Source organism: Schistocerca piceifrons, chromosome 8, assembly GCF_021461385.2.
Source record: "Schistocerca piceifrons isolate TAMUIC-IGC-003096 chromosome 8, iqSchPice1.1, whole genome shotgun sequence".
NCBI lineage: Eukaryota > Metazoa > Arthropoda > Insecta > Orthoptera > Acrididae > Schistocerca > Schistocerca piceifrons.
The window spans coordinates 255,187,343-255,201,632 of record NC_060145.1 but is presented as its reverse complement, the minus strand read 5'-3'; the positions used below and the strand labels follow the sequence as shown (position 1 = coordinate 255,201,632).

The window sequence follows — 14,290 nt, the reverse complement described above, 5'->3', positions numbered from 1 at the left end:
TGCTTATGTGTGTGGGTGTTTGTGTGATGGTTGTGATTTGTGTACATCTGTGTGTGTGTGTGTGTGTGTGTGTGTGTGTGTGTGTGTGTGTGTGTGTATGTGTGTGTGCGTGCGTGTCTATGCATATCACGTGCACATGCACGATGTGTGTGTGTAAGTTTTTTGTGCATACATTAGTCTGTATTGTTCGTCCATATATTTTTTTCGTGGTTTGTTAGCTGATTTTTCCAAGTTCTGTGCATCCATTATTTGTGTCGTTTTTTGTATCCTTTTTGGGGTGTCTTTTTGGTATGTCTGTTTTGCATGTCATTTTTGCATGCCTCTTTTTGTGTGAATTTATTTCCGTTTTTTGCGTGTGTTTTTTACTTGTGTGTCTTTTTTTACTGTCTCTTTTTTGCGTGCCGTTTATGCATGGGGTTTTTCGTGTCTTTTTTAGCTTGTCTTCTTTTATGGGTCTTTTCTATGTGTCTCTTGTTTTTTGCACTCTTTTTCCCTTCTTTGTTTGTAAGGAACGTTGATAAATTCGTAATTGTAACTGAGCATATATGTCTTCACGAATTTATGTTTGTTTTCATGTGTAATGAGACGTAAAACATATGTTTTTCCAGATGAACCATAAGCACTGTGAGGTGTGCTGATGAGATTTGATAATAAAGATAACAGATTCACATCCGTCTCCTTCCAAACTTTTTCATATTTTGTTTTCTGAAAGATTCTGGATTTTGTTATTCATTTAATAGATGTATTACCTCAAAAGTCGATGCTATTTATTATAAATAATGCACTTTCTGCTACGCCTGTTGCAAATACCAACGACTGGAATGTTTCTCCGGTGACCAGAAATTTCAAAATTACTGCCAGTCTGTCTATAAGTAAATACAAGTTATACAAGTGCTGAAAATTTTGATGTTATGAAACTTTCAGTAACATATATATACAGGGTGGACATTAATAAAGCCGACAAAGTCTATGGACAGATGCCTGACTGGAAATAGAGGAAAAAATGTCCTATGAACAAATGTTCAGAAATGCGTGGTGTGTTTGCAAAGACAAGAAATCGTTGCGGAACACAGTAAAGGGCAGCATCGCACTCACATCACAACATATGTTCAAAGTGGCCTCCGTGGGTCGCAGTGCAAGTGTTCGCATGACGCATCTTGGACTGCCGTGCACTTTCGTACTTTGGCTTACACCATGTCGGCAGGTCATTTGCCTGGAGCTTGTACTAGGGTTCATCTCAGTATCCAATAGAATACAGTCTTCCAGATCTGTGTACGCACAGACTGGTGCTTCCTTGCACGTTCATCTGTGTGAAAGGATCCATGATCACACAAACATCCAAAAAGTGCTTGAAATGTTGTGTGATGTGGCTGGTGTCCATAAGGCTACTTGTTTTGATGTGGACATGTTGCCTCTCGGCCGTTTGAGTCTGCTTGGCCGCACATTAACACCATCTCGGCTTGTTGCTGACGTGAATGCCAGACCATTCTGCTGCTTACAGTAAGCTGCAACAGTCACACAATTTGCAACAAACAAGGAACACAAAGCACGTGGTCAGAGGACATTTTATGCGTCAGCGCCATCTGCCATAGTAACGATGCGATTCCGGACGAATCTTCATTATTCCTGCATTTCCAGTCAGAAATCCGTCCTTGCAGTTTGATGGTTTTATTACTGTTCAGCCTGTAAATATGTACGAATCTGGATTTATTCACTGCCTCATATTTGTATCTTGCCGGTAAATACACTACTGGCCATTAAAATTGCTACACCAAGACGAAATTCGGATGATAAATGGGATTTCATTTGACAAATATATTATACTAGAACTGACATGTGATTACATTTTCACGCAATTTCGGTGCATAGGTCCTGGGAAATCACTACCCAGAACAACCACCTCTGGTCATAATAGCGGCCTTAATACGCCTGAGCATTGAGTCAAACAGAGCTTGGATGGCGTGTACAGGTACATCAGCCCATGCAGCTTCAACGCGATATCACAGTTCATCAAGAGTAGTGACTGCTGTATTGTGACGAGCCAGTTGCTCTGTCACCATTGACCAGACGTTTTCAATTGGAGAGAGATCTGGAGAATGTGCTGGCCAGGGCAGCAGTGGAAGATTTTCTGTATCCAGAAAGGCCCGTACAGGACCTGCAACATGCGGCCGTGCATTAACCTACTGAAATATAGGGTTTCGCGGGGATAGAATGAAGGGTAGAGCCACGGGTCGTAACACAACTGAAATGTGACGTCCACTGTTCAAAGTGCCGTCAATGCGAACAAGAGGTGACCGAGACGTTTAACCAGTGGCACCCCGTACCATCACGCCGGGCGATAGACAGTATGGTGATGACGAATACACGCCTCCAATGTGCGTTCACCGCGATGTCGCCAAACACGGATGCGACCATCATGATGCTGTCAACAGAACCTGCATCCATCCGAAAAATGACGTTTTGCCATTCGTGCATCCAGGTTCGTCGTTGACTACACCATCGCAGGCGCTCCTGTCTGTGATGCAGCGTCAAGGGTAACCGCAGCCATGGTCTCCGAGCTGATAGTCCATGCTGCTGCAAAAGTCGTCGAACTGTTCATGCAGATGGTTGTTGTCTTGCAAACGTCCCCATCTGTTGACTCAGGGATCGAGACACGGCTGCACGATCCATTACAAAAATGGCTCTGAGCACTATGGGACTCAACTACTCAGGTCATCAGTCCCCTAGAACTTAGAACTACTTAAACCTAACTAACCTAAAGACATCACACACATCCATGCCCTAGGCAGGATTCGAACCTGCGACCGTAGCGGTCACGCGGTTCCAAACTGAAGCGCTTAGAACCGCACGGCCACACCGGCCGGCAGATCCGTTACAGGCATCACTGGTAGTGGTACGAGGCCGTTGGGGTCCAGCACGGCGTTCCGTATAACCCTCCTGAACCCACCGATTCCATATTCTGCTAACAGTCATTGGATCTCGACCAACGCGAGCACCAATGTCGCGATACGATAAACCGCAATCGCGATAGGCTACAATCCGATCTTAATCAAAGTCGGAAACGTTATGGTACGCATTTCTCCTCCTTACACGAGGCATCACAACAATGTTTCACCAGGCAACGCCGGTCAACTGCTGTTTGCGTATGAGAAATCGGTTGGAAACTTTCCTCATGTCAGCACGTTGTAAGTGTCGTCACCGGCGCCAACCTTGTGTGAATGCTCTGAAAAGCTAATCAATTGCATATCACAGAATCTTCTTCCTGTCGGTTAAATTTCGCTTCTGTAGCACGTCATCTTTATGGTGTAGCAATTTTAATGGCCAGTAGTGTATACTCTTCAGTGATAGTGAGCAGCTTCAAAGAAATCTATTCTTCCACTGGAACGAAATTACAAAACGAATTTCAGTCTTGAAATCTATGTGCTGAAGTACGTTATTTCGGAGTGTTCGTGAATAATGCACAAACTATTTAAAACCGAAAACTGAATTAAAATTCATTCAGTTAATGAATAACTTACACTAGTATTTATCTCAGATGGTTGTGTTCCTCTACCAGCAGTTTGCTGTTCAAGCCGTCGACGAGTCCAGAATCTTCTTCGCCACTTTGTCCGTTCGTCTTCGACAATCGGTAACAGAGTCAACGTAGCTTTTTTACGATCGTCCATTTTCGACAAACTATGTGGCTTTTGAGCCAAAGAAAGCCGACAACGCTGGCGATGAGACCGCAAATCGCGTTAACGAACTCACCCCGTGTGGTGTCGGCGCTCTCTCTCGTGAGGTCGGATTTACTGTCCACGGCAACGTTAGCTGCCTCGCTTGTCAAAAAGCAGATGGGCAGATTTTATGCTACCTCAGCCGTTGATTATTAATTTCATTATCGATGTTCTCTGACGTCAGTCATCTTTGGTTTGTGATAGCGCTACTGTTTACAGTGTGTGTGTGTGTGTGTGTGTGTGTGTGTGTGTGTGTGTGTGTTATCTTTCCCAAGTTTCTCTGAAAATCGGTGATTTATATTCCCCTGCACAACGCTTACTTGCTGCTGTTCTGCCCTGAAAATCTTAGGGTGTGTTCCTCTCGAAATATTGGCGGTTGTCTACAATGTCAAAAAATGGTTCAAATGGCTCTGAGCATTATGGACTTAACATCTGAGGTCATCAGTCCCCTAGAACTTAGAACTACTTAAACCTAACTAACCTAAGGACATCACACACGTCCATGCCCGAGGCAGGATTCGAACCTGCGACCGTAGCGGTCGCGCGGTTCCAGACTGAAGCGCCTAGAATCGCTCGGCCACACCGGCCGGCGTCTACAATGTCATTAGGCTGTATTCCCATAAGTTATTTCAGCATAAACAGAGCTGTCCACATCAAGTATGTTTTTTGAAAATGGGCAAATCTCGAAACTGCTAAATCAATAAATAACAAGCAGCTTCGCTGCAAACAATTAAAAATTACTTTTTTCGATTACAACGATGTGTGTTTGGACTCGTTTCTCTGAGGGGATGCAGAAACCTGTGTGACGCTACACTGACGTCACGTTTTACCTGGCTCAAGTTGGGTCTGCCATCCATAAAGAAACCACAACCTGTGTTTAGGATACACTGCGCTGCACTTTTATACCTCGGATGTTAGTCTGACCACTCTTATACCTCAGATCGTTAGCGTGACGCATGTGTTCCGCCCTTATTTGTGTGTCCAAAAGTTTTCACTGTACAGTGTGAATGATTAATGTGTAGAATACTATACAGTCAAACCTAATTCAGTGTCAGTTACAACTTTGAAACACGTCATCGTCTGCCGCGCTTGTGACTGCCAAATCGTCCCCATTCAAAAACTTTCTTTGCCCACCAATGATCTGGCATTTTCAACAAAATACCCACACCATTTTTTAATGATTTTCTTTCAATTACATCAATCACTGTTTCATTTGCTCTCATTCTAGATCTGACTGCAATAGCTTTTTATCGATTTTGGATATTCTAGCGCCCTTTAGTAAAGAGTCAGTTTCCACAGCTATTAGCCTTCTTTTGAGGTTAGCGTTTCTAATTCATATTTCTGATAGGACAGATTCAACCATTATCCTACCCACTCTTTTGTTATTGCTCTTAGAAATTATCTTGTCCACCTAGAAGCTTTCATCCGCCCTGCTAGTGCTGTGTTTTTTCCTTTCTGTATTTTACTTCTGTATTAACCTTTCCACTTTTGTCAGTATATGCCCCTACATACAGTATTTCAGTTTTTCTACCTGTCTCATTACTGTCCCAGCAGCGATGTTTATTTCAAATCTAGTATCACTGTTTACTACCAGATATTCGTTTTTTTAGACTCATACCTAGTGTCTATTTGTCATATTGCTGAAGTAAACATTGTATCATGAATTCATGTTCGCTTTCATCTTGTTCTCGAATGGCTTGATTACCAGAAAAACTTAACGGATTCACCTGGATATCAGTAACATAGATTCCAATACCTTCACAGATGTTGTTCCATCTTCGGAGAGCCATTTCTATGTATACATTGAACAAGATGGTTTACAGAATGCAACCCTGTCTCAGTGCTTTTGTGCATTAACAGGTTCTGATAATTTTGATCCTCTTGTAATCTGTACATAACAGTCTTTGTACACTTCAGTAATAACCTCTAGAATCCGTGTCATAAGCTTTAGTTAAATGTACAAAGACAACGTGTAACCCCTCAACTGTTATAAAATGTATTCATTAGCTGTTGTAAAACAAAAGAGGATATCTGTACAGGATATGGTCTGTCTTAATCTAATATCTCCCTTATACGCAAGGAGGAGGATGGCCTGAATAAAGAAGCTTGGCGGAAGATAACAAAAATACTGCAAAATATTATTATTGATATTTGTGTTAATTAAACCTGTAATAATAATAATAATAATAATAACAATAATAATAGCTACAACTTACCGACCTAACCACATCAGCAGTGTCTCCATAACGAGAATTAGACAAATGAGTTATGCCGGTGGGCATGACCAATTTTTGCACTGTTTGCATCGAGTGTTAAGGAGTTCTATAGAATATGTTGTTCAGCAGATTTTTCGTTGTTTGTAGCGGTTTATTCTTCTGTGAACTGTAATTAGGACTGGTACAATTCATTCCTAGGCCACTAATTCCTGGTATAATGTTGTTGCTTGATTATAATTCTACTCGCTTTATATCTCCCTACTATTACATTTCTGTAAGAGTTCATTCGATGCGCTACACCACGTCATGTACCTAACAATTCATTTAAATGGTGCTCATTAAATGAACAATTAACTATACTGTCAGTTGCTGCTATCAACTCAATCAGCTGTGGCTTTCTTCATTAGATAAATCCCAAGAGAGCCCATACATCGCAGCGGATTTTCCACAAGGTCATGTATGATCATTTATAGGTGCAAAGCTAGCAAAGAAACATATTTAACTGAATCAATGAGTCAGTGCCTTCTAACTGTTTACTTTTGAGGTACGGTTTTTCATTAAGATTATTTCTAACAAAATCAAATACGGTTCTGTTTCTGCAGAAACATGAAAATATGACATCATAATCAGCTTCATTTATATCTCTGTTGGATAATGTAGAATTACAAGACAGGTTACTATGTTTCACCTCTGAAGTAGTAGCTTTGGTGGTTAATCGCTAAACGACGTGGCCGTTATGCGCCTTTCTGCGTGATATTTTAGGCATAACTGGAACTGTGAAATATAGGCACCTCTGTGGAAAAACAGGGCTCTGCGTTGCAAAGTTAGTATTATAGAAGAACACGAACGTAAATACCGCAATATTCATGCCATATTATGTTGCTAATTTTCAGCACGCCTGCGGAATTTTGAGTTTTCCTATGGGAACAGTCCTTTCAAGTTAAGTTTCCTGGACTATACGAAACAACTTTTATTGCGATAAATCGTGCGAAAATAACTTCAGCCATGTAGCTCTAATTAAAACTGCGATACGCACATTTATAAAAAACATTACGTAAAAAATACGTAATGACTTAACAAATCGCTACAGCTCAAGTGGAGATGTTAATACGCAGTACGAACAAATAAAATCGTAAAATATATCTGAGCATGTGTCGCAAAATAAACTTCCGTGGACGCTGCGTTTCACAGTTGTGAACTGCAAACAGTTTATAATTAAACGCAAGCTAGCCTTTCTAACAAGAAAGAACAAAACTAACGCCACAAATACGGGGGCACCAAAAAAGTACTGCTGCCACAACTACGAAGTGTCTGCTCTGGTTATCCGACAGTGAAAGTCCTGAAGTACTCACATTGCGTAGTTTTCCGCCACGGTGGTGCAGCAGGAGAACCGATGCAGGCGCGGGGTAAGCTGCCAGCTTTGTGGTTTCCGTGGAAACTGCGTGGGAAGGACAACAATCGCCAGCGCTCGTACGATAGCAAAGGTTGCCTCCTCTTTTCATCTCTGTAAATTAAAAGTTGGTACATATCCCCGCCTCCCGCCTCCCCCCCCCCCTTCCCCCCTCCCATCCCATCACTCACACACATAAATACACTAAATAACGAATCGTAAACGGTGGAATACGTCTTTTCCCAGTGGGTACAGTAACATTACCTCGGTTAAAGTGTTTAATACCTACAAACCGTCTCTAGTCACTACATGTTTTTGTATTTCATATTCAGCCCTTTTGCACTTTAGCTGCCTGCTCCAGGGCTGCAATGAAATTTTTAGCCGCACTTGCGTGTAATCTGTTTTTATGTTGCTTCGGCCATTCAGTAACCGAGTAATAGCTGCCTTCAGTGGGAGCACTAATACTTTCCGAATGCGACGTTTCACACAATGACTGCTAAGATGTTTAAGAACAATTGAGGGAGATTTTCAGTTGCACAGAGTACAGATACACAACGTCGTAAAAAAAGCATAAAATTCAAACAATTGAACCGTTAAAGTCTTGAATGTACTCCCTCGAAATGGAATTTTATGTCCGGAAACCGCAGAATATCGACTTATGCAATAAACATGTAGCAACTGGCTTTGGTTACTTCAGACACGGTACATTCACAACCTAAAAAATAAACAGTTTGGTATTAAATACTTAAGCTTTACTATAATTATATTGGACCAGTCGACAACTAAGCGTGGATGATATAAATCGTATGGACTATTGCAGTAATGACGTGAATTAGGTTTAGACACTTCAAAACAATGAGAGAGTGAAGTGGTTACTCCAACACTCAAAGATTTCCCATGGACTTAGAAACAAGGTGATGGAAAGCATACAAAGCAACTGAAATGCGTGTAAATACAGATGTTTAGGTACTGGAATTCCAAGGAAAACATGTGGAACCACCACCACCATCAGCCATGAACCTCTTAACGTCAGGAGAGACCTTACCATACTGTTACAACTTCTGCTCTGATCACATAATCTCCAGGAAAGATTCTACACCAAAATCTTAAATTCTGAAGTAATTCACCACTTTCCCTGATGAGTAGTGAAAACTTCAGTTCACCCGAAGATGGGTTTCAGTTCAGAGCTTTTAAATGGCCTATCAAACAAACACATGTGGCCTCTTCCTGTTACCATTTACTTCCTGCAGGTAAAATAGAGCCATGCCAATATATACGAACTGCAATAGCAAATCTCTGGAATATTTTATGTCTGATATTGCCTCATACAAAACAATCTACAATTTAAGAGACCCTATCCTTCAGTTTCCTATGTTTAGCAGATCGATGAATGAGGTTATCAGTTTCGTAGTCTTTTCGCACAAATTACAACATTAAAAATATATGGCCACACGAAAACTCTGGGACACTGTAGCTACGTCCGCACCCATGGTGGATGAGTCATCTGAACAGAAATCACTCCTACACTTATATACAGCCGCGCGGGATTAGCAGAGCGGCCTAAGGCGCTGCAGTCACGGACTCTAAGGCTGGTCTCGGCGGAGGTTCGAGTCCTCCCTCGGGCATGGGTGTGTGTGTTTGTCCTTAGGATAATTTAGGTTAAGTACTGTGTAAGCTTAGGGACTGATGACCTTAGCAGTTAAGTCCCATAAGATTTCACACACATTTGAACATTTGAACTTATATACAAGAAGAGTAAAATGAAACTAGCTTAGAAAATATTTATAAGACTGACACGGAACTGACCCTTGTTAATTAAAAGGAGAATCGTCCATAGCTGAAAATGATGGAAACTGTGATAACGGTGCGTTAGCATATGCGGAGCTGTTTGCGGAAGAGTTAAAAGCTGGAAAAGATTTGGCAGAACCTCCAGCAATATCTGCAATGCAAAACTTAGTGGCAAAATGGCGCGAAAAGGGCTCTTAGCGAATGAAATCCTATCAGGAAAGTGATCGAACACCAAAAAACATTATTCGAATGAAGGGAAACCGCCGGCCGTTGTGGCCGAGCGGTTCTAAGCACTTCAATCCAGAACCGCGCTCCTGCTACGGTCGCAGGTTCGAATCCTGCCTCGGGCATGGATGTGTGTGATGTCCTTGGGTTAGTTAAGTTTAAATAGTTCTAAGTCTAGGGGACTGATGACCTCAGATGTTAAGTCCCATAGTGCTCAGAGCGATTTGAACCATTTGAAGGAAAATCTGGAATAAAGTCCGACAAAATCTTAACGCTGTTTACCTGTGCTAGTGGGAATAAAGAGAGGGTTGTGTCGAAACACTATCAAAAAGGACCCGCATCTGCATCATTACAAAATATGTACTGTAGTGTACGAGTTACAGCGTCCAGATAGACTTGTGCGTGCTGATTCTGCCAGTGGTTTCTGAGTGAAGTGGAATCGGGACTTTTGTGCTATTATGCAGCTGAACTTTGAAGAGACCTTGTGAGAATTATTAAATGATTGTGTAGCAAAGTGACTGGGTGCTGCGTCCACGGTCAGGTGCGGGAGAGCTGGCGCAGCGAGAAGAATGCTACAGCCTTGAGGCATGTAATGTGTACTGTTTTGGTAGTAACTGTATCTAAATTTTCTTTAATTTCTGAGTAGTATGGATGTGTTGCTGCGCTGCGCAAAGAATTCACAATAAATATTAGCTAGGGTAGAGGATCTTTCCACAGCGAATTCAACGCAAAATATAACTGCAATTCAGGCACAGTCTGGCGCCTAACTCATTTTGAGTTGTCTTAACTGTTACTCCGCACCGGAGGTGCCAACATCCATATCGCTTATTTGTGAGACGGTGCAGTGGTCAAACATTGATCCTAATGGTATCCTACAGCATGAATACATGTTCAAATGATGTATTTACTATCTTTTGCTTTCTGACAGCCTTAAGTTTCAACATCATTCGGCTCCACCGGAGTGAACTGAAAATTTGTGAGCTGATGTAGAAGGACTGTGGGCACAAACTCAGGGAAAAACACTTAAGCTAAAACCATTTATTCAAAATAAATTACCAACAAATAACACTCTGAATAGTTCAAAGTCGTGTGATTAGTGCCTCCCGTCGGGTAGACAGTTCGCAGGCAGCAAGTCTTTCGATTTGACGCCACTTCGGCGACTTGCACCTCGATGGGGATGAAATGATGATGATGATGACAACACAACACCCAGTCCCTGAGTGGATAAAATCTCCGACCCAGCCGGGAATAGAATCCGGGTCCCTTAGGGTTGACATTCTGTCGCGCTGACCACTCAGCTACCGGGGGCGGACTCTGAATAGTTTACAAAAATTGACACGCAACGAACGGGATAATCTGCAAACAAATAGACCTCCGGCCTTGCTGATCTGTGCCTTTACAGGACATATCTACACATGTCGCGAAGAGGTAACATCTAAAAGACACATACACTATGTGATCAAAAGTATCCGAACACCTGGCTGAAAATGACATACAAGTTCGCGGCGCCCTCCATCGGTAATGCTGGAATTCAGTAAGGTGTTGGCCCATCCTTAGTCTTGATGAGAGCTTCCACTCCCGCAAGCATACGTTCAATCAGGTGCTGGAAGGTTTCTTGGGGAACGGCGACCCATTCTTCACGGAGTGCTGCACTGAGGAGTCGTATCGATGTCGGTCGGTGAGGCCTGGTACGAAGTCGACGTTCCAAAACATCCCAAAGGTGTTCCGTAGGATTCAGGTCAGGACTCTGTGCAGTCCAGTCCTTTGCAGGGATGTTAATGTCGTGAAACCACTCCGCCAAATGCCGTGCATTATTAACAGATGCTTGAACGTGTTGAAAGGTGCAGTCACCATCCCCGGATTGCTCTTCAACAGTGCGAAGCAAGAAGGTTCTTAAAACATCAATGTAGGCCTGTGCTCTGACAGTGTCACGCAAAACAACAAGGGGTGCAAGCCCTCTCCATAAAAAACACGATCACACCATAACACCACCGCCTCCGAATTTTACTGTTAGCAGATGGCGGAAGACGTTCACTGGGCATTCGGCACACCCACACCGTGCCATCGGATCGCCCAATTGTGTACCATGATTCGTCACTCCACGCAACGCTTTTCCACTGTTCAATCGTCCAATGTTCGTGATATGTGGCTTATGAGCAGCCGCTCGACCATGAAACCCAAGTTTTCTCACCTCCCGCCTAACTGTCATAGTACTTTCAGTGGATCCTGACGCAGTGTGGAATTCCTGTGTGATGGTCTGGATAGATGTCTGTCTATTACACATTATGACCCTTTTCAACTGTCTGCGGTTTCTGTCAGTCAGCAGACGAGGTCGGTCTGTACGCTTTCGTGCTGTACGTGTCCCTTCACGTTTCCACTTCACTATCACATCGGAAACAGTGGACTTAGGGATGTTTAGAAGTGTGCAAATCTCACGTACAGATTTATGACCCAAGTGACACCCTTCACCTGACCAAGTTCGAAGTCCGTGAGTTCCGCGGAGCGCCCCATTCTGCTCTCTCGCTATGTCTATTGACTACTGAGGTCACTGATATGGAGTACCTGGCAGTAGGTGACAGCATAATGCATCTAATATGAGCAACGTATGTTCTTGTGGTGTCCAGATGCTTTTTATTACATAGTGTATATTAAAAAAATTACAAAAGGTACACTGACAAATAATCATTCAACATAATTAAAAGGAAACCTACTTGACGCTTACGTAACCAGTCTTGGGGTGAAAGTCAAATTGAATTAGGTGAGCTTATAAACCTCTAGTAAAACTCAGTATTCACTAGAAGGACTACAAATAAAAATTTTAACAGAAAGTACACTTTCCCTCAAAGAATAATTTTAACGCTTGTAACTTAATGTAAACTCAGTTCCGGCTCAGTATAACCAGCTAATAGAAACCCACAATGCCTTACAAGCCCGCTGTAACCCTTCGTAAACCGCTTCAAGCACCAGAAACATTTAAATTCAATAGGAACTACAGAGGTTTAAGTAGCTCTGAACAAAGTGGGCCAACGCAATAGAAACGGTTAAAAGCCATTGTGTCAACCAACATATAATAAATTCTACAATGTTTAGCCTATATTCCTAAAACAACAAATTCTTAAAGCAACAAAGGCTTAGGCTCAGTTAAAATTTAGGAAACCAGACACGTACCCAGACCACAAATGAGCCTCTCGTCCTAATACTAATGAAAAACTATTTGCAAGCAAACGAGACTCTCAGCATGCGCTGAAGTGTTGCTTTGTTCTCCATCGGCAAACAAACCTGGGCAATCACCCACAGCAGGCGACTAATTGGGCAGTGGCTGACAACTCCGTCTGGTGCTTCTGATCGCCGATGTGTAGTACCTCTATTAACAGTCCGTATCCGGCTACCATTCACTATAGCTACCATGGTTACTCCACTGTAAGGTACGCTACGTCGGCCAAGGAACGACACCACGCATCCAGTTGTCAGAGAGCCACCTCACAAATCCCACAGGGTCTTCCCTCAACTCACAACAACAACAACAACAACAACAAGAGAGTTGTCAGATCACCACCACACAACTCCCACAGGGTCTTCCCTCAAATCACAACAACAACAACAACAACAAGAGAGTTGTCAGAGCGCCACCACAAACTCCCAAAGGGTCTTCCCTCAACTCACAACAACAACAACAGCAACAACAGAGTTGTCAGAGCACCACTGCACAACTCCCACAGTGTCTTCCCTCAACGCACAACAACAACAACAAGAGAGTTGTCAGAGCGCCACCGCATAACTCCCGGGGGGTCTTCCTTCAACTCACAACAACAAGAGAGTTGTCAGAGCACCACCGCACAACTCACACATTGTCTTCCCTCAACTCACCACAACAACAAGAGAGTTGCCAGAGTGCAGACACTACTCACACAGCGTCACGAAAGAGCCTTGAGCCCATCTAGCCGCGGCTCGGGTGCTCCTTTATTTGGCAGAGGCCCGCCAACATCGCCTCCTAGCGAGGCGGTAGAACAGGGCGGCCTCGAACGCGGCCCGAGATTTGTGACGATGCAAAGTTGACTTGCTCAGTTTGGATTCGATCATTGCCTAGAAGTTCATAGCATTATTTGATAGATCTTTCGCCAGGATCTGGCTGAAAGTTGTTCTTGGCATCACATACTGTTCGTCTTATGGTTGAAGGAGTTGCTATTAAACTTTCTCTATCATTGTACCTACAATCACATTTTCAGCGACAGTGAGGTAGTCTATATATTTGAACATTTTCCGAATGGTCCCATTAAACCAAGGCGGGTCTTTGCCGTCTTTTATTACCTTTCTTAGAACACTCTTTAAGTGGTCTTCGGTTTAAAAAAATGGTTCAAATGGCTCTGAGCACTATGGGACTTAACTTCTGAGGTCATCAGTCCCCTAGAACTTAGAACTACTTAAACCTAACTAACCTAAAGACATCACACTCATCCATGCTCAAGGCAGGATTGGTACCTGCGACCGTAGCGGTCGCGTGGTTTCAGACTGTAGCGCCTAGAACCGCTCGACCACTCCGGCCGGCAGTGGTCTTGGGGTTGTAAAGTCTTTCAGCTTATGGCATTGCGTTTTTGTACACTTAAGAACAACTGCGTACTGTACGTAACGGTCTCACTTCAGTCTTCCTAACGACACTGTCCACATCCAGTAAAGGAGCTAGACAAAAATATGAAAACACCAAAAACACAGCACTTTACCATGCCTAATAAGGTGTATGAAAATAGTTGACATTCAGAACAGCTTCCAATTGGCACCGAATGATTAAAAACAGGTCCTGTATGGTTTCCAATGGAACCTTGATTGGGGGCTGTAGATAATTTCATGGACATTTCTTTATTATTTATATGGTTTTCATGAGTAATAGTACGACATAGTCCAAGTGGCACGGTTACAGTTATATTCTGAGGAAGTGGAATGTGTTGATTTATTGATTAATT

At 42.8% G+C, this 14,290-nt stretch overlaps 1 protein-coding gene across 1 annotated transcript in view; it reads left to right on the top strand.

Annotated features, from left to right (window-relative positions):
* LOC124712251 (transcription activator MSS11-like) overlaps positions 1-13,273 on the top strand; it is an 88,732-nt gene extending 75,459 nt beyond the window's left edge. The window contains exon 2 of the mRNA XM_047242546.1: positions 12,758-13,273. Coding sequence (XP_047098502.1) covers positions 12,758-13,273 — 516 coding nt within the window. The remainder of the gene's footprint in view (positions 1-12,757) is intronic.
* The last annotated feature ends 1,017 nt before the right edge of the window (positions 13,274-14,290 follow it).